The 17,761-nt window shown below is 26.5% G+C and overlaps 1 protein-coding gene across 1 annotated transcript; it reads right to left on the bottom strand.

The window, feature by feature from the left end:
* Positions 1-265: 265 nt before the first annotated feature.
* Positions 266-16,692, bottom strand: LOC119679605 (1-aminocyclopropane-1-carboxylate oxidase-like). The gene is made up of 7 exons (XM_038092057.1): positions 16,618-16,692; positions 14,816-15,286; positions 2,629-2,744; positions 1,798-2,556; positions 1,644-1,722; positions 572-674; positions 266-457 (listed from the first exon to the last, which is right to left on the bottom strand). The coding sequence occupies exons 2-7, from the start codon at positions 14,901-14,903 to the stop codon at positions 394-396; spliced, it is 1,209 nt and encodes a 402-aa protein (XP_037947985.1). The 5' UTR covers positions 14,904-15,286; positions 16,618-16,692; the 3' UTR covers positions 266-393.
* Between the last annotated feature and the right edge of the window lie 1,069 nt (positions 16,693-17,761).

Raw genomic sequence — 17,761 nt, 5'->3', positions numbered from 1 at the left:
CCCAGAATACTTACTCCTTAAACGCAAACTATATCCATTTTAAAATAAAAAAAAAACTGCAAACTTTAAATTGAAATTGCTGCTTCAATGTCTATTTTTTGTCAATTTAGGAATTGAAAAAAATTGGAAGGAATCCAAACAATGTTTTAATGAATTACTTATATGTATACTACTATATAATGTATAAATACAATTTGTATATTTAAAAAAAAAATATATATATAATTTATAAACAAAAAAATTATATAAAGTATTAAGAAATTTAAAATTAATACAAATTTATTATAAGATCGATCAATAAATCGATCAAATAATTCAGATAAATGATTTTTAACAGTTTCGACTAATAATTCACTTGAAGAAAGCCAACACTGGTTCGGTTAAGTACTCTGTTTATTGTGAGTTATTATACGTGTCTCTGAATCTTTTCTGTATTAACTGGTATGCATTGTAGACTCTGTTATAATTTTTTTAAGTGTATTTAAGGAACGCATGTAAAGAAAGAAAAAGTAAAATGAATAAATATACATTTAAAATGAAATATATGAAAAATTGAAATATATAAACTCACTTATCTTTTGCAGCTTTAAAAGACTTCTTTCGTCCCTTTTTACACGTTGTGTCTTGAACTTCAGGTAAGGGTAAATCGTTAGGTGAAATCATCGTCAAATTATCTGGAAACAAAATATTATATAAAATAATACAAAAATTAACAAATATCCTGAAAAGTATTCATTGACTGCCTATAGGAATACATAATAATGGCTTACAAGTAATAAATAAGAATAGAAAACAATATATTAAATAAAAATAAAAAAATATATTAAATAAATATAAAAAACAATACATTAAAAAACATATATAATATTTCAGTACAAAAATTAGAAAAAAAATAAATAAACTCAATACAAATATAAAGAAACAAAATCAAATTAGAAAAATAAAATAAAAGTAATAAAAATAAATAAAATTAATATATTTATAAATAAAAAGAATATACATAAATGAAATATATATATTTATACATAACATTAATATACACAAATAAAATAAATATATATAAAAATAATTTTAATTAATATAAATAAAATAATTAAATATATAAATAAAATTAATATATTTTAATAAAATTTGTGTATATCAGAAAATTAATATATATAAATAAAATTAATACATATTAATAAAATTCATATATATAAAAAAATTAATATATAAATAAATAAATTTAGTATATATAAATAAATTTAATATATTTAAATAAACTTAATATATATAAAAAAAATTAGTATATTTGAATAAAATTAATATGCATCTATAAAAAAATGCAAAAAAAATTAATTCTGTAAATGAAAGTAATATATATAAATAAATTTAATATACATAAAAATTAATTAATATATACATAAATAAAATTAGTAAATATAAAAAAAAAATATATGTAAATAAAAATAAAATTAATATACATATAAAAATAAAATTACTATATATAGTATATATTACTATATATATATATGAAATAATATTTTGAATGTCGGTGACTTATATTTCTTTTTTTTTTTAAATCACAGTAACTTAGTCTCATTATTGACTCAAAATTTCAGATAATGTAATAAAAATAAAAAAATCAACTCATAAAAACTCACCTGGATGACAGAAAAATGCTATAGAATGACGACCACGTGAACGTATGTGTTCTTGTTCCGGAATGACGACACGATGTTGCTATAAAATTGTCAGTAACAAAAAAATGTAATCACTCTAAAATTAAAAATAATATTTATATTATTATTTTCTTACCAAAGCGGGATAACGTTCTTGTGTCCATATTGATAAAATTTCACCACAATTCACTAAAATTGCACCAGGCAAATGTCCAACACGATGCCATTTCTCGCTTCCTGGCAATTTAACTTCCAAACCTCCTTCAGAGTCTTGAGCCAATAATGTAAATGTGCCATAGTCTGTGTGTGCACCACAACGTATTACTGAACCATTAGCTAGTTGACGTTCTGTAGATTTTGCCTGATCACTTCCATTTGTGTTATCAGTTTCATTTAGTTCATCATCACGCGGATTATGCTCTGGTCGAAAGTCGGGCTGATCTGATAAGCAACGTTGATAACTATATTTACAATGACCACGTATATATTCATTTTTCTCATCATCTTCTATTATGGGTGGATAATACAATAAGCGTAATGTAGTTTCATTGTCATGATCACCAGATAACATATGAGAATGTTTTTCAGTAAAAAATGATTGTGGTATATCTAATGAAACGGCTAAAGATTGAAGTATAAAACTAGCCAGTGATTTAAAATCTTTAGCCAAAGTTGAAATGTGTTCCGCAAAACCAGGCAATGGCTCTTCTGGTAAATTTTTAGCATTAAGTGTGCTAATATTAAAGGCATGTCTTAGCTCTGGTGTTTTTCCGTCGAAACGTTCAAGACCGGGACTGACATATCCATGATTGTCTTTAGGTGTGCGTATGTAATGTTCTTTAACATCTTCAGATAATTCAACAAAGTCATCTAAATGATCCCAAGCTGTCTTTAACTATAAAAAATATAAAAATTATTAATAAAAGTTAAATAAATAATAATTTAGTTATAATAAATAATGATTTACCTTTTCATCAGCTATACCATGATTTACAAGAAGTGCCATGCCCTTTTCTGAAAGCGCTTTTTGCAACTGAAGTCCTACACGATTGACCACTGATTTTACCGGACATTCTTCAGTACCTACGAAATATTAAAAAATTCAACCAATATAGCAAGCTTATAATTATATATGATTAATAAGTCTTATTATTTATTAATTGTTATCGCAACAACTAAATGTACCATGTAATTATATAATATAATTGTACTAATTAATTAAATGTTATTATTATTAAATTAATGTGCACATTCGATATAATTTTTTATTAAGGTTTTTTCTTGACAAGGAAATATGGTGATTTCTTAAGTGAAGCAACTAAAAACACTATATAGGGTAGAGTTCAGAATTTATTTTTAATACCAGTTCATAGGTATAAGGAGTGTCAAAGAATATTTCACTCAAAAGGAACTTTCAGTCATAAAAATGTTAGTAACTCTTTATTAAACAAATCCCACAGTAATTATTTCTTCGATAATAATTGCTTTTAAGTTTGATTTATATAGATAATATTGAAACAGTGAACTAGAATATTACTTTATTCAGAAACTACTTGTAAAGGCAGAAAAAAATGATTTGGGTACCAAATAATAATACAACAAATAAATGTTTAAGGACTAAACTCGCATATACTATCAGATATATTACAATCTAAATCGTTTAAAGTAACCCACAAAAAATGTCGATACAAGGCCTAGCTAAACTGAAGGAAGACCATATTAAGAACTAAGCTAGAAATTCTAAACGCACATTATATGTCAAATAACACCTCTATTAACTGGAAGACATCCCTAATAAAGGATTTCCAGTCTCTTCCTTTGGTTTTGCACAGATGAGCAGGAGGAACCGTGAGACACCCTACACTAATGTATTAACATAATAGAGTATGGTAAATTTCAAATAAGTGGAAGACATTCTAAATCGATAAACTCGACACAGTAGATCTTATGAACTATGCAAGCATTTCTACACAAAAACTATCACCATTTTAATTTAAATAGAACCAAAAAGCATTTAAAATAATAGTAACAGTACGAAATTGTTAAAGTGTGAGTAAAAAGTGTTTAAAACTACCGAGACTATCCGTTATATGAGTGTCTGCTTAACATAGTCCTTATATTGATTTGGAATATATTTATAAAAACAGTTTGGATACCGAATATTTTTAAGAAGGACACATAAATATTTGTCGAAATATATTTTAGAGTAAATTGATCCAATTAGAATTGAATTTTCTTTATATGGTCTGAATGAATGTAAATAAGATTTGATATATTTATTATATATATTGATTTCTGTTTATATCGGTTCAGAGAATAATAGTGGCATATCATTGAGATAAGTAACTACAAGGACATATTATATTGTTCGCATGCCTGATCTATATATATTGTGTATTAAATCGGATTTAACACAATATTGTGTGCTACACCTGCTTTAATTTCATATATGTTTGACTCTTCAGCATTATATTTTGACAAAAAACCTGCTATCTTGATAACAATTCTTTAATACCAAGCTAAAGATATCCTTCTAATTTTAATCATATAATAGAAATAGGAAGTCAACATCAGATGTGGTGACACTACTTAAGAATCAAATTTATTTTTCGAAAATAAAGGCTAATCTCTTAAAAAATATTAAGGTTTTTTAGAGGCAGCTCGGTAACGCGGTAATCGGTAAAGTGATAAAATAATAAGCGTATTTTTCATACTTTCTTGGTAAAGTTGTAAAACTAAATTTAAAGTAAAACAATAGGAAAAAAGTGGAAATATTTTTTTTAAAAAATTTTTTTATATAATTTTTTATTTCCATCAATATTTCTAATTTTATCAAATACTTTAAATTTAATATATAATTTTAAATATTTTTTAACAGTTCATAATAATAAAAATCAGCTGATGTTTTGCTGGAAAAATGTTTAAACCAGATACGCGGTAATTCGTTAACTCGGTAATGTTGGAATTTCACAAAAACAATAAACTTAAAACTTTAGCAATTAACCAAAGTTACCGAACGCCTTTGAATACCTCTACGTTCTTGAATAATTTTGAAAACGTCACTAAAGAGACTAACAGGCCTTGGCATTATATGGCTTATAGTACTACATAACTACAGAGAGTTTATCATTTTATAAGTATATTAAATTATAGATCAAAAAAGATATATTTACATCTGCTGTATTATATGGCTTACAGTACTACATAACTACAGAATTTATCATTTTATATGTTTATTAAATTATAGGTCAAAAAAGATATATTTATATCTGCTGTATATAATAGCTGATATAATTAAAGATTATTACAATAAAGTCTTAAATTATATACTCGTAATATATAATTGAAGACTATTTAAAGTAAATAACTGATTTGTTAGATAACTGAGTGATTGAAGGGTATTTAAGATTCAGTAAAGCCAAAGTTAACTAGTTTTTTATTATCTTATATAATTTGAATAAAAATACATAAATATTTATAAAAGAAATTACTTGGAATTTATTTACTAATATATTCATAACTTAATTACTAATATACTGAATTATTTATTTATTATTTAATTTATTATTAATTTGTTATTTCTGTTGCAAACCTGAAATTGCAGTTATATATTGTAATAAATTGCCTTTTGTATGTTAATCAGTTACAATAAATAAATTTATTAGCATTTTTGTAAATTACAAATTCACATTTCCCATTTTATATAATACATACTTGTATATATACTATTTAGAAACCACAAATGTATTACCTAAAGCTCAATAAACTGAATAGCCCATAAATTTTACTGACTATTCAATCAATAAAAATGAAAAATCAATTGGCAGAATAAACCAGAGATAATCGCAATCAAACGAAATAAACAGTAAAAAATTTATTTTTAAATAATTTGTGTAATTTGTAAGCAATTAAAGCGAAAATTATTTTTAGCAAAAAAATAAAAAAATAAAAATAAGAAAAAAACTTAAATAAAACTGAAATACGTACATAGGTACATACAAAGAAATACAAAATAACCCATTAGAAGCGAATATGTTTCTATTAAAGTACAAACAAGTCATTATAATTGCAGGGAAAACTCATTGGCCAGCACGTTAAAACCAACGAAGGGGTCAAGAGTGGGTAGAATATGTTCTATTTTTTTCGAAATAAACAATTGAAAGAGAAAGGGTAGAGCATTCAGATATCAGATAATAAATCTTAGTCAGAGTCACTACGTACTAAACACAATGCGAATTCCGTTCAAAATTTATCTCTAATTGACAGTGTTACTCAGTGCCGTGTACACTTATAAAAATTTATTTTTTATTATTTATTTATACTTAATTAATTATGAATACACTATGTTGGAAAAGATTAATATTCAATAATACACAAAAAATCAATTTATTTAGATATTTTATCGAATAGGTAAAAAAAACAGAGTAGTTCCTTGATATACTCGGGTCTTTCTCACAATTTGACTCATTCAGCAGTGTTATCATCCATATGACGCTATTTTCCGACATATATAATATTGCTAGAATATATATATATATATATATATATACAATATATATGCAATATGTATGCAACGTTTTAATTCTGTAAGTTTAGTTGATAACGAGGATAACAGTATTCTTATTAATTCATGAAAACATAATGATTCCAAAACAGATAGCATAAGTATCTATAACATAGTATATACATGCTATAGTAATAAATGTAACAACAAAATGCCTAGTAATACATGATTTTTGTTACTTTTTACGGACTGTAACAGTTTCGACGCGTCTACACAGGCAAGACTTTGGCAAGGTTTTTGCAAATCCTCCCACTTTTTCCATAACACGTACGCAATTTGAAAGTAATATGCATCAGAGAACTGCAACGATCTAAATCTATATGCCTAGTACCACAGAACATATCACAGAAATGATTCCTAAGTATGTTCGTTAACGTATGCAGGTGCTAATGTATCAGCTTCACAAGAATACGTATGATTCATGAATCATAGCATATACTCAGCTGAGTATGAATATACTCATCGAAAATGAATAACTCGAATCACTTGTAGCACTCGTAAAAATTTCATGTGAGTGCTGTTGTTAGCTATGTTAGTGTTTATGAGTATCATATGAGCAGAGTATCAATCATAATTATAAGTGCTGTCAGCTGTTTGTATGAATCAGTTGGAGTCGAATATACTAAAAAGAGATTTAGAATCTATATATGTGAAACAGTCAATGATTCGAGTGTTGAGTACTGATCGCAGTTCTCTAATACGCATCTACACCGGAACACAAAAATCTTACCAAATTTTTTTTTTTTTTGTAAGCTATAATCTTAATTCTATGAACCAAGGTATAGCTAACCAACATCTTCAATTCAAGTTTTCCATATGAGATCCAAACTCTGGCATATAAAATACAAAATTTAAAATTGGTGTTATTCAAATGATAAGCTTGAACCGAAATTATTGACATTTTAGTCACTGATATTTTTTTGATATATTTTCTTCTATTAATATAAAAGCAATTCATAAGATTTTTTTACAGTGATATTTGTTTAATTTTAATTTAATTTTAAATACTTAAAGACAAGCAATTAGACAAACAATATTTAAGAACAAAAAAGACTTTTTTGTAAGAATTTGTTTCTAAAATAAATTCTTATATGATTGCGGTACATAGTTGTAAGTCGCAGTTGCAATTCATTAATCCCATTTACATCTTGTTTTAATGAATAAGAAAAGATCACATTCGAGTATGCGAATATTGTGGTATATATATCCTTAATAAATAGAGCATATAAAGCTGTCATATAAAGCATTCTCTATGAACGAATCAAGCATTATGTTCACAAAATTATTTAAAATCATCGATATGCTTTTGTGTGGCAATACTACAATTGATTAAATTATACCCAAGTAAATATTTCATATAATTCTATTGTCATTTTATAGACTATTAACAATCAATTGACACTATCGAACATGTTAAAATTTGTTAAATGCTTGTCTTCTTAGGAATACCAGCTAAACTGATTAGATTAGTTGCTTTGAATTATCTGGTATCACTGCAAAAGTAAAAACAGAAAGAATACTTTTGGATCCATTTAATATTGAGAGAACCTTAATAAAATAATCCTATTTACATTATTATCCAAATGATTTGTGAATAGTGGATTAATAAAGTTAGTAACACCAAGCACATTTATACCCCCCTAGGAATATGACTAATTAAATCTACACTAAAAAAAAAAGTAATCTAAATCTCTGTTCTTATGAGTGTTTTTTTTCAAGTATAAACGGACGAATGTCGATAAAACTTCCTCTATCGCTTGAACTCTTCTTAGTGCTGCTAAAGATGTTCTTTAAGGTATTGTTTTGAAATTTTTAGAATTTCTGATATGTATATTACTAGGGCCTTTCTAGGGTAATACAACCATACAGCAAACCATACAGATAAAGATAATAATAGATGAGCACTCTGTTCTTCTATTTTAATTTTTAGCGTGGATGAAAAAAAAAACATTTTTATAAACGGATATAAAATATGGACACTTAAACCTGATCATTGTAGTCAATTTGTAATTTTTGAGAAATATTCGGAGAAAACACATTATATACTAAGGCTTCAAAATGATTTATCCAGCATTCATTATAATTTCGAAGATGAGGAGTGGTCGCATAAATAAATCAATATTGCCAAAAAGTAACATATTCAAATAGTTTTTGAACTCGTTAGTGAAAATAAATGGCTTTTAAGATTATTTTGAGTTTCCAAATTCTATCTGAAACCCGCTATCGTGCATTCCAATATGATCATTTGGTTAACAGTACGTAAATGTATGCGTACATCCGTGTGTACCTGAGTTGGAGATTCATCATCTTGACTCTATTTTCCCTATAGACAGTTTTAAGTCACACAAAGAATAACTGAATACGGGGCCTTAATGAAAGCATGAATACCTAAATGTTGACAGACAAATGTAAATACAGTGAAAGCTATGAAAAATGTAAGCTCATCATATTTCTCTTAACCGCACAAATTTTCTAGAACCAAGTTCTTATTTGTCATATAAAACACCGTCTTTTATACTGGCAGTTGTCATAACCTAACAATTGGAATTGTTGTTTCTCTCAGCGTTCGCTTAAACGAGTTTTTACTGTACTAATACTGCATATTTGTAACTTTTTTTAAATTGAAATTAAAATTCCTGTTTTTAAAAATTAAATTTTTTATAAAGACGTAAAATTTCTTCACATTTCATTCTCTGTAATATTTTTTTAATAGTTAATAATAATTTCTTAAATAATTAATAAAACAACAAAATGTAATTACGGTAGTGATTAAAACGAAATACAGTAAAAGCTCTCTCTAGTGAATGCTGACGAGGTCAATATTTCTGTGTACTTCGTACTATGTATGGAAACAAACTGGTTATGATTGGAAGAGATTTTGATTTATTGAAGCGTCAGTGTAACAGAGCTTCCACTGTAGTTAATTAAATTTCCGGAAAGATATAACTTAAATTCAATCTTAAAATTTAAAGTTATACATATTGCACTTAAGATGACATAACATATAACTTTGATTAGTCATCTTACATTTAATAATAAATAAAAAAAATTGCATTTGTCATTAAATTAATTACCCGTCAAAATATTAAAATTTGGTGAAACTGATGACTGAGGATTGATTACCAATCAAAGTTTTATACGTTATTAAGAATATGGAAATATGGAAAAATATGGAACTATTATTTTGGGTGTAGAAAATTTTATCAACTTTATATACATAATCAATTCAACATATCGGTTTTATTTATCCTTATTTTACAGACCTCTATTTTAATAGGACTGCTCTGATAAGTATAAAAAAAGGGTATGCTTTCGGATTAGCTGGTTTGCGCATTATATGTTCTTGCATAGAATAATGAACAAGAGTAAAAGATGGGAAGAATTTAAAAAGTATATCTAAAATAAATTGAAGTATATCACAGATACGAGTATAAGTAGAGTGTAATTTGAAATGTTATTTAAAAACATTGCATTCTCCCCGATCATCTCTATTTGTCAATGAATTTCAGTAAAGACAGGCATTTTGAGCAACTTTTTTGACTACTATACTTTATCGAGATGGCGCTTCTATTTGTTGTTACTCATCCTTTGTCTTGTGTTTTTATCCAAGTCCACTTATACTTTCATAGAGATGATTACTTTAATAATTCAGAAGAAAGTATAAGTGTAATTTTCATTATATTCTAATTAATTTCAAATTGAATAAAAAACAATTGAGTAAATAACTTTTTTTTATCATAGATATTATGATATTAAAGCCCAGAGTTGGAACAAAAGAGATAAAAGCAACAAAAGAGTTGGTAGTCTTTAATGAGTTATCACTGCATTCTGTTGAGTATTCCCAGCTTTGAAGAACTGAAGGCATCTCTATCTTTAATATATTTTTTTATTCTTTCAACATTTATATATTCAGCGTTTGTGAAATCAATACAAAAATGGCGTATATTAAGCGCTGTGGGTATTTTTTTGTTTTTGTAATCAATCTAAATACTTTAGAATTCAAAACCTCATTATATTCAGAAGTAGGTTCTATCGGGATATATTTTTTATTAATGTAATCGATAAAATCTTTATAATTTGAAACCTCGATATCCCTCGATTGCTAGTGTAATCAATGCAAAAATTTTAAAAAATTAAACCTTGATATCTTAGTTAGTAAGTTATGTGGACACATATTTTTGTTAGTGTAATCAATATAAAATCTTTATAACTTTAAACCTCGATATCTTGCGAATTAAGTTTTATTGGGATATAATCTGTGTAATCAAAGTAAGAACTTAATAAATTGCAACTAACGATATCTCAAGAGGTAAGTTATATCGACATATATTTTATTTAGTTTAATCAATATAAAAACTTTATAAGTTTTATCGGCTTATATTTTTGTTAGTGTAATCAATATAAAATCTTTATAACTTTAAACCTCGATATCTTGCGAATTAAGGTTTATTGGGATATAATCTGCGTAATCAAAGTAAAAACTTTATAAACTGCAACTAACGATATCTCAAGACGTAAGCTATATCGACATATATTTTAGTTAGTTTAATCAATATAAAAACTTTATAATTTTAAACCGCGGTATATTGAGAACTAAACTTTACCTATGTATCGGAATATAGTTTCGCTTGTTGGTAAAAGTTTCTGAAAATAGCTGACACAATTGAAATCTGCTACAAATCTTTGTACCCGAAAAACCGGAATTACGTCAATGAAATGTATTTCTTAAAAATTGAATGCAATCTGCAAACGATGATGCAAAGCAAAGATTCTTGACAAAATCGTAGAAATTCGACTCCAAAGTCTTGCAACTTCAAAAAGAATTTTTATTTTCTACTCAAAGCAAAATTTTTAAGTGTAAACTATAAAAAATTAATGGAAAACGGTAAATCTACAAAGCAAGTATAAAATTCTAGAAAACAAAAACTTCACTTGAGTTGCGTCAAAAAGTGTGCAAAGTAATCAATTTTGGAAAATGTCTCTGCTCGTGCACTAAACGTGAAATATTGTATTTCCCAGCAAAAATGGAATTACACGACTGAAAGCAAATGTACGTGTTCAATAAAGGAAGAAGGAGGAAGCGAAGGGTTGGTGGGGTTGGGGATGTAGAAGTACAAGTAAGCAAACTATCTCAACTTAGTGTAAGTAAAAATGCTTTTTGTTTAAAATAATTTCTATCCGTAAATGGTGAAATTGATAAGAAAGTTCAATCGGGAAGACACGTGAAACAGATTAGTATGCGAAAAAAATATACGAGTACATACCATATATAGAGTAGAGCATATTAAAATAAATAAAATGAAATTTATTTTTAAAATTTTGCAAAAATTTTTTCTAAAAAAAAAAACTAATTCAGCATATTTAAATTAAAATTTGCAAAAGACAAAAAAAAATATCGTTGATTTAGCAGACATGAGGTCGATTGCTTATTGAGGAACCTCGTAGAACCGCGTCCGCCTTAGTAACGAAAAGCGCGCAAAATGCGATTACAAACCTTGGCTCTCACTACGTGTCTCTTTATCTATATATATATAAATATATATATATGTCTATGTATTGTCAGTCATGTTGTATTTTGTGGCATAATTAATTCATTCTGAAAATTCAATTGAAATGTTTTCAACAATTCAATTAGGCTACTTATGACTGAGCCATAATTTTTCAATTTAAATAAAATTTGTCATTTTATAAAAAATAATTTGGAAGACGTTTTTTTTCCTTTCATGAACAACATAAACTTCCTTTCATTCATAATTTTTTATATTTCAAATTCAGTATAAAAAGATTAAAGTATACATATATATTATGTATGTATGTACATTTTTATGTTACAATTTCGAGGGAACTGTAAATAATACTTTAGGGATTTAAAGTTGGAAATTTAGCGGGTTTTAGTGTAAGTGAAAATAATTCATGGAAGCTTTAAGTAATTACAGTGTAGCTTTGTGGGTTTTTTAGCTGCATTAAAATGAAATAAAAAAACTCAAACTGTTATTAAAATATTAAGAAGCGATAAAACTATTACTCACAGATAATTTAAATTGTTCTAAATAAAAACAGTTTTTGTTTATTAATATAACAAACTCACTGATTGCTCATAAATGACTACAGAAATCACTGAGATCCCTTATATACTCGTACATCAGGTTACATGTCCACGATTTGTAATTATATAGTAATAGATACATTAACTTATCAGTTTATTAGTCACAAATAATTAGAAATTATAAAAAAAAATAAAATTAATTAAAGTTTTTAATTACTGACAAATGTGATGTCTAATCTAAAAGAAAAACTTTCATATTCATCATAATCAGAAGTCTTTATAGCTTCATTAATTAAGTATGGTAATGAAAAACGCTAATCTTTTTTTTTATTTTATTTCTTTTTTCAAAGACTTCTGGCTGTAATTGCATTTCAGTAATCACGGATAATAAGTCAAAGAGCTCAGTATTTGGATTTGCAAGTTTATCTAAGCTAATTATGTCAATTGTAAGTAGTGCTGGGTATTTAGTAAGGAATCGGATTTTTTTGAAAGTAGACTCTACTACAAAGGGGGTTGCTATGTCAACCATAAAACCACGGGATTGGGAGTAGTGATAGGTATTTAGTAAGGTATTTGATTTTTTGTGAGTATACTCTACGTAGGGAATTGCAACAACAGCGATAAAACAACGAAATTGTGAACGGTTATGGGTATTAAGTCACGAATCGGACTTTATGTTCGAACTCGGTATGAAGCGAATTGCTGTATCTATATTAGCGATTTAACAACGGAATTGGGAATGATGAAGTGTATTTAGTAGGAAATCAAATTTTTTGTGCGATAAAACATCGGAATAGTGAGTTGTGACAAGTGTTTAGAAAGGAATCTGACTTTTTTGTAAGTACACTCTACAAATAGCGTTAAGTATGCAATATATAAATATATATATAAAGCGTTTAAGAGCTTTGACATTTGAATTTTTTTATGTAATAATAATTTTACATTAATTCACATTAATTAATAATCTATATTGAGCAATAGACCTGCATAACTAGTTGTAAACTAAATTGACTGCTACTTTTCCAAGTTTAGATATTCTGAGAAGAACATATGGTATGTTTCCGACTACTAGAATCTGCTTATGGTTAGTATTATAAAATATTTTAATATGCATTCAAACATTAGAACTAGCAAACAAATAACAATACATACGAGTATTTAGTTTTATTAATAATTATAAATATTTATTAATAATTCAATAAATGATAGCAGATACCAGTGGCAACCCGTCTCGGCATAAACGCGACTCATTTATTGCATTGAAAGAGGGAACCATAAATTATAATTAAACACGAATAAATAAATAAATAATTGTTTTTCTTTAATAATTATTATTAGTGTACAATATTAATATACTTTCAATTATTAAATTAGTGAGGGAATTTAGGTTAATAAAGAAAAAAACAATACATTGTAAAGTAATTATCATTAGATTTGAAATAAAAGCGGTCTACTTGAACGCAAAACTCTTAGCAAGGACATTGTTCATACCCATAAGGTTTCAAATTTTACTTTGTTTCAGTCAAGGAAAAATCTTAAAGACACAGTTAATCTGTACGTACCGTAAGAACTTAAGTTGCTTTGGCTTAAGTTTGCTTAAGTTTATACGGTACGTACCGACTAACAGAGCCTTGACTTGGCTTAAGTTTGCTTAAGTTTATACGGTACGTACCGACTAACAGAGCCTTGAGTCAAAGACTGATTAAATAGCTCTAGTCTGTCAATGGAATAATTGATTTTCATAATTTCATTTAATTGCATTAGTAAATATTGCTAAATATTTTTCTTTTTTTTTATTAAATATTTTTATTTTTGTTATTATTAAATATTAGTACTCTGGAGAGGACTATAGAATATAGTCAAAATATTGGTGTAAATAAAATATAATTTTTTTTAAAAAAAATTTAAGAAGTGTGTTATTAAAAGAATTGATAAATTATTTCGTTTCAAATATAAAAATGATAAATAATTATATGATATTGAATATTATAAATGGATATTATTATTATTTCTTTACTATTATTTCTTTATTATTATTACTTTATTATTATTTCTTTGATGTATTTACAATGTATTTATCTACAATACACAAGACACCAGGGCGGATAATGGATAAATAGATATTAAAATAATTAAATTATAATAAGGTAAGTTTTTTATTATTATTGGGCGTAGATCGTTAATTCAACACTTTGGACCATGGTCTACGAAATAGAACAAAATATCTGTAATATAAAGGTTGAGTTGGGTTATACCGGCGATCACTGGTGGATCCACTTATTGTGTTACAGTATATGTAGGAAAAACACTATTAATATGTTATAAATAAAAATAAATAAATAATATAATAATATAAATTATTTTTTTATGAAACTTAAAATACAATTAAATATTTAACACAGATTTCGGTAATAATGATAAATATTTGCACATTTTATTTAATTAATTAATTTATTTATTTAAGTATTGAAAATTGGTCGTAATAACAAATAATTATAATAAAATATAATAAAAATTATGATTAGCAAAATTTATTCTACTTACCGCAGTGTGCAAGATCGATTATTGGCACCAATCCTCTAGCCAGCAAAGTGTCGACTTTATCGTCACTTGACTTTCTAACATTCAACATTTTACGTGTGTGTGTGTGTGCTTGGTCAAGCTCAAAGGATTGAAATTATTTAAATGACGCCGCCTCGTACCTGACGTTACCGTTTGCTGCTTGCAGTGTTGATGCTGCAGCTTTCGCTGTTGCTGTGACTGTGAGTTAAACTGAGAAAGCCTGCCTCGCGACTGTATTACGTGGCTGCTTTGTCTTTTGTTGGATTTTGTTTATAGTGACGTAGGCTGTATATTTGTTTGCTATTTTTGGTTTTTGAGTTTAATTTATATATCTTTAAACAAACGCCAGCAAATTTTAATTGAAAAATTAAACAGTTTTTATTTTGATACTTAAAATATATTTTTATTCTTTGTTTTTTATTTTTGTTTTGTTATAAAAAATTTCAACAAAATCTGAAAAGACAAACCTAAATAAATATTAAGATTTTCTTAAGCAAAAAAAGTCTTGTTCTTGTGCTTAATCAGTCTAACAAGCGATTAATTGTTTGATTAGTTGTTTTGATATCGAACATTTCACTTTTATGACTGTTTTCCTCTTTACAACCGTGTCGTGTGTTGGCTCGTAAATTATTTTTAAGTTCTTTGTATTGCACTTGATTAAAAACTTCTATTTTTTTATGATTAACTTTTTTCTGCTAGTTCGAGTATTTTACGCGTTTATTTCAAAAAGTATACACGTTTCTTATCTGCTTCTTCAATTGTCACTAGCCTTTAACGTTACTCTTTATAATTTTATCGCTAAAAAATTTATTATTTTGCAAGATTAAAAATTTGTTTTCTTTTTCATGGCACATTCTAAAGCAAACACACAACAGACATTAGATAAAATTTAATAACAAAAATTAAAATTTATTAAAAAAATTGTGATAACTGAATTAGCACTTCAGTGTGCTAGTATAATGATGAACGATGAACAATGAACGATGTACGATGTACGTTACCAGTTGCAAAATAATAGTCAAGGGAGACTGGTAAGAAGATGGAAAAGCAATAACAAAGCCGCAAATGTCATCCATAACAATTCACACACAATATCAATAGCACAGCACTCAACAGGTAGTGTTTGGTAGTGTTGGTACTATGTTGTGTTGTGTTGTGTTTTGTTAGTGTTTCATGCCTCTGTTAACACTTCGGTACTGTAAATGCAATGCGGAGAGAGCGCAGATCTCTCTTCAAAATAAAATCAAACGTAAAGAAAAATATTTGCACATTTCCCCTCTCACTTTGGCAATTTCATTTGATCAACAACTGGCTGAAGCAAAGGTTTTTTTTTAGGTCTTTGTCTGCTGTACAACAGATGTAATTGGTAAATGTTTTTTTTTTTGCTTATATGTTTTTGACTGCAAGTAGTTTTTTTTTAATATTTTTAATTATTTTCAGCAGTAATTTTTTTTTTATTAATTAGAACTTTCGCCACGGTTTAACAGCAGGCATTTATTTTTTTGAAGTAACGCCAAATAAACGGGTACTTGCGTCGAATGATATTATTTTGATTAACACGCAATGCAAATATACTTTATCAATTAAAATGCCATGATTTATGCAATTCATAGAAAAGGAAATCACTTTTGTAAATAAAAAGATACCAGTTTAAGCAGATGAGTCAACTTAGTAACAGCTTTGAAGAGCTTAAATAATATACACCCCGAATTAAAAATTGATGGATTTGCTAACTTCATTTCCTATGTTTGAAAATTAACCTAAATAATCCTACAAACACATACAAAACAAACGAAACCAGTAAAATTACAGGCTACCACCGCTTCCAACCACACTTCACAACATTTTTATCAACACTGAGCAAAAATTGCTTCAATTGCTGCTCACAAGAGTTGCCAGAGAGACGATCTTGTTTAGAAAATTTCCCTATTAAATTTAATAAGAAGTTGGGAAAATTTATAAGTACGTGAAAAGGAAATTTTATATGCATTTAAATAGAAATGTAAATGTTATTTACATAAAAATGTTTGGAATTATTATATGTTAGTTATATTTAAATATTAAATATAACTAACAAATAAAATATAAAAAATAAAATAAAGTTTGTAATTAATAACGTTAAACTGTTAATAAATAATTCGTTTTAAGTTTATTTTATATATATTATTTTATACAAATATTTCATATAAAATTTAATTATTAAAATAGACTACGAGTCTATTTTGTTTTTGCCCCAAAATGGACAATTGTACAAACATGTACCATTCAGCAAGCAATCTAACTAAAATTAAATGAAAACAAAAACTAGTATTTTTGTACTAATACTAATGTTATAAACGTTAAATATTAAAACTAAAAAATACACTATATAGGAAATTATAGCAGCAACAGTTGGTTTCTAATACTATTGTTTTTATCGTCTTTGCTGTTCATTGTTGAAAATTAAATAATATCAATAACGACAACATAATGAATCAATTGGTCTAAGTGAATCCTTATAATCGCTGATATAACACAATCTAACTTGATAACAAAATTGAATCTTAAGCTATACTGGGAGCATATGGTGAAATAAATTGGAATAAAAATTTCAATGCAATTGCAAAATTAATTAATGATTCTAATTCGAACTAAGATTACTTACAAAATAGAAAGAAAAAAATAAGAAACAATAAATAAATAAAAAAGAAATTAATCCATTAAGGAACAAAAAAATTTTTATGTATGCAGAACATTTTTATAAATTTTTATTTGGCCCCTGCATTAAAACTTTCAAAATTCGCTTTTAGCAACATCTACTATATTCCGGTTTAGCTGATAATGCGATTATAATATAATATCGTTGGTTGTCAAGTCTTATCATCTACATTCCAGTCTCATATATTTGTATTGGTTTTACCAATATTGTGTTTTTTTTTTATCATAGAT

The sequence above is a fragment of the Teleopsis dalmanni genome, chromosome 2 (genome assembly GCF_002237135.1).
Source record: "Teleopsis dalmanni isolate 2A chromosome 2, ASM223713v2, whole genome shotgun sequence".
NCBI lineage: Eukaryota > Metazoa > Arthropoda > Insecta > Diptera > Diopsidae > Teleopsis > Teleopsis dalmanni.
Note: the sequence above shows the minus strand (reverse complement) of the source record. Positions and strands in the feature narration are given on the sequence as shown.

What these genes read in the sequence shown, in the direction of transcription:
- LOC119679605 (XM_038092057.1), bottom strand. Translation starts at nt 14,903, where the DNA reads ATGTTGAATGTTAGAAAGTCAAGTGACGATAAAGTCGACACTTTGCTG. An exon ending in ATGGTATAGCTGATGAAAAG is followed by an intron (nt 2,557 to 2,628) that starts GTAAATCATTAT and finishes TATTTTTTATAG; the next exon opens with TTAAAGACAGCTTGGGATCA. An exon ending in TTTAAAGCTGCAAAAGATAA is followed by an intron (nt 458 to 571) that starts GTGAGTTTATAT and finishes AAATTATAACAG; the next exon opens with AGTCTACAATGCATACCAGT.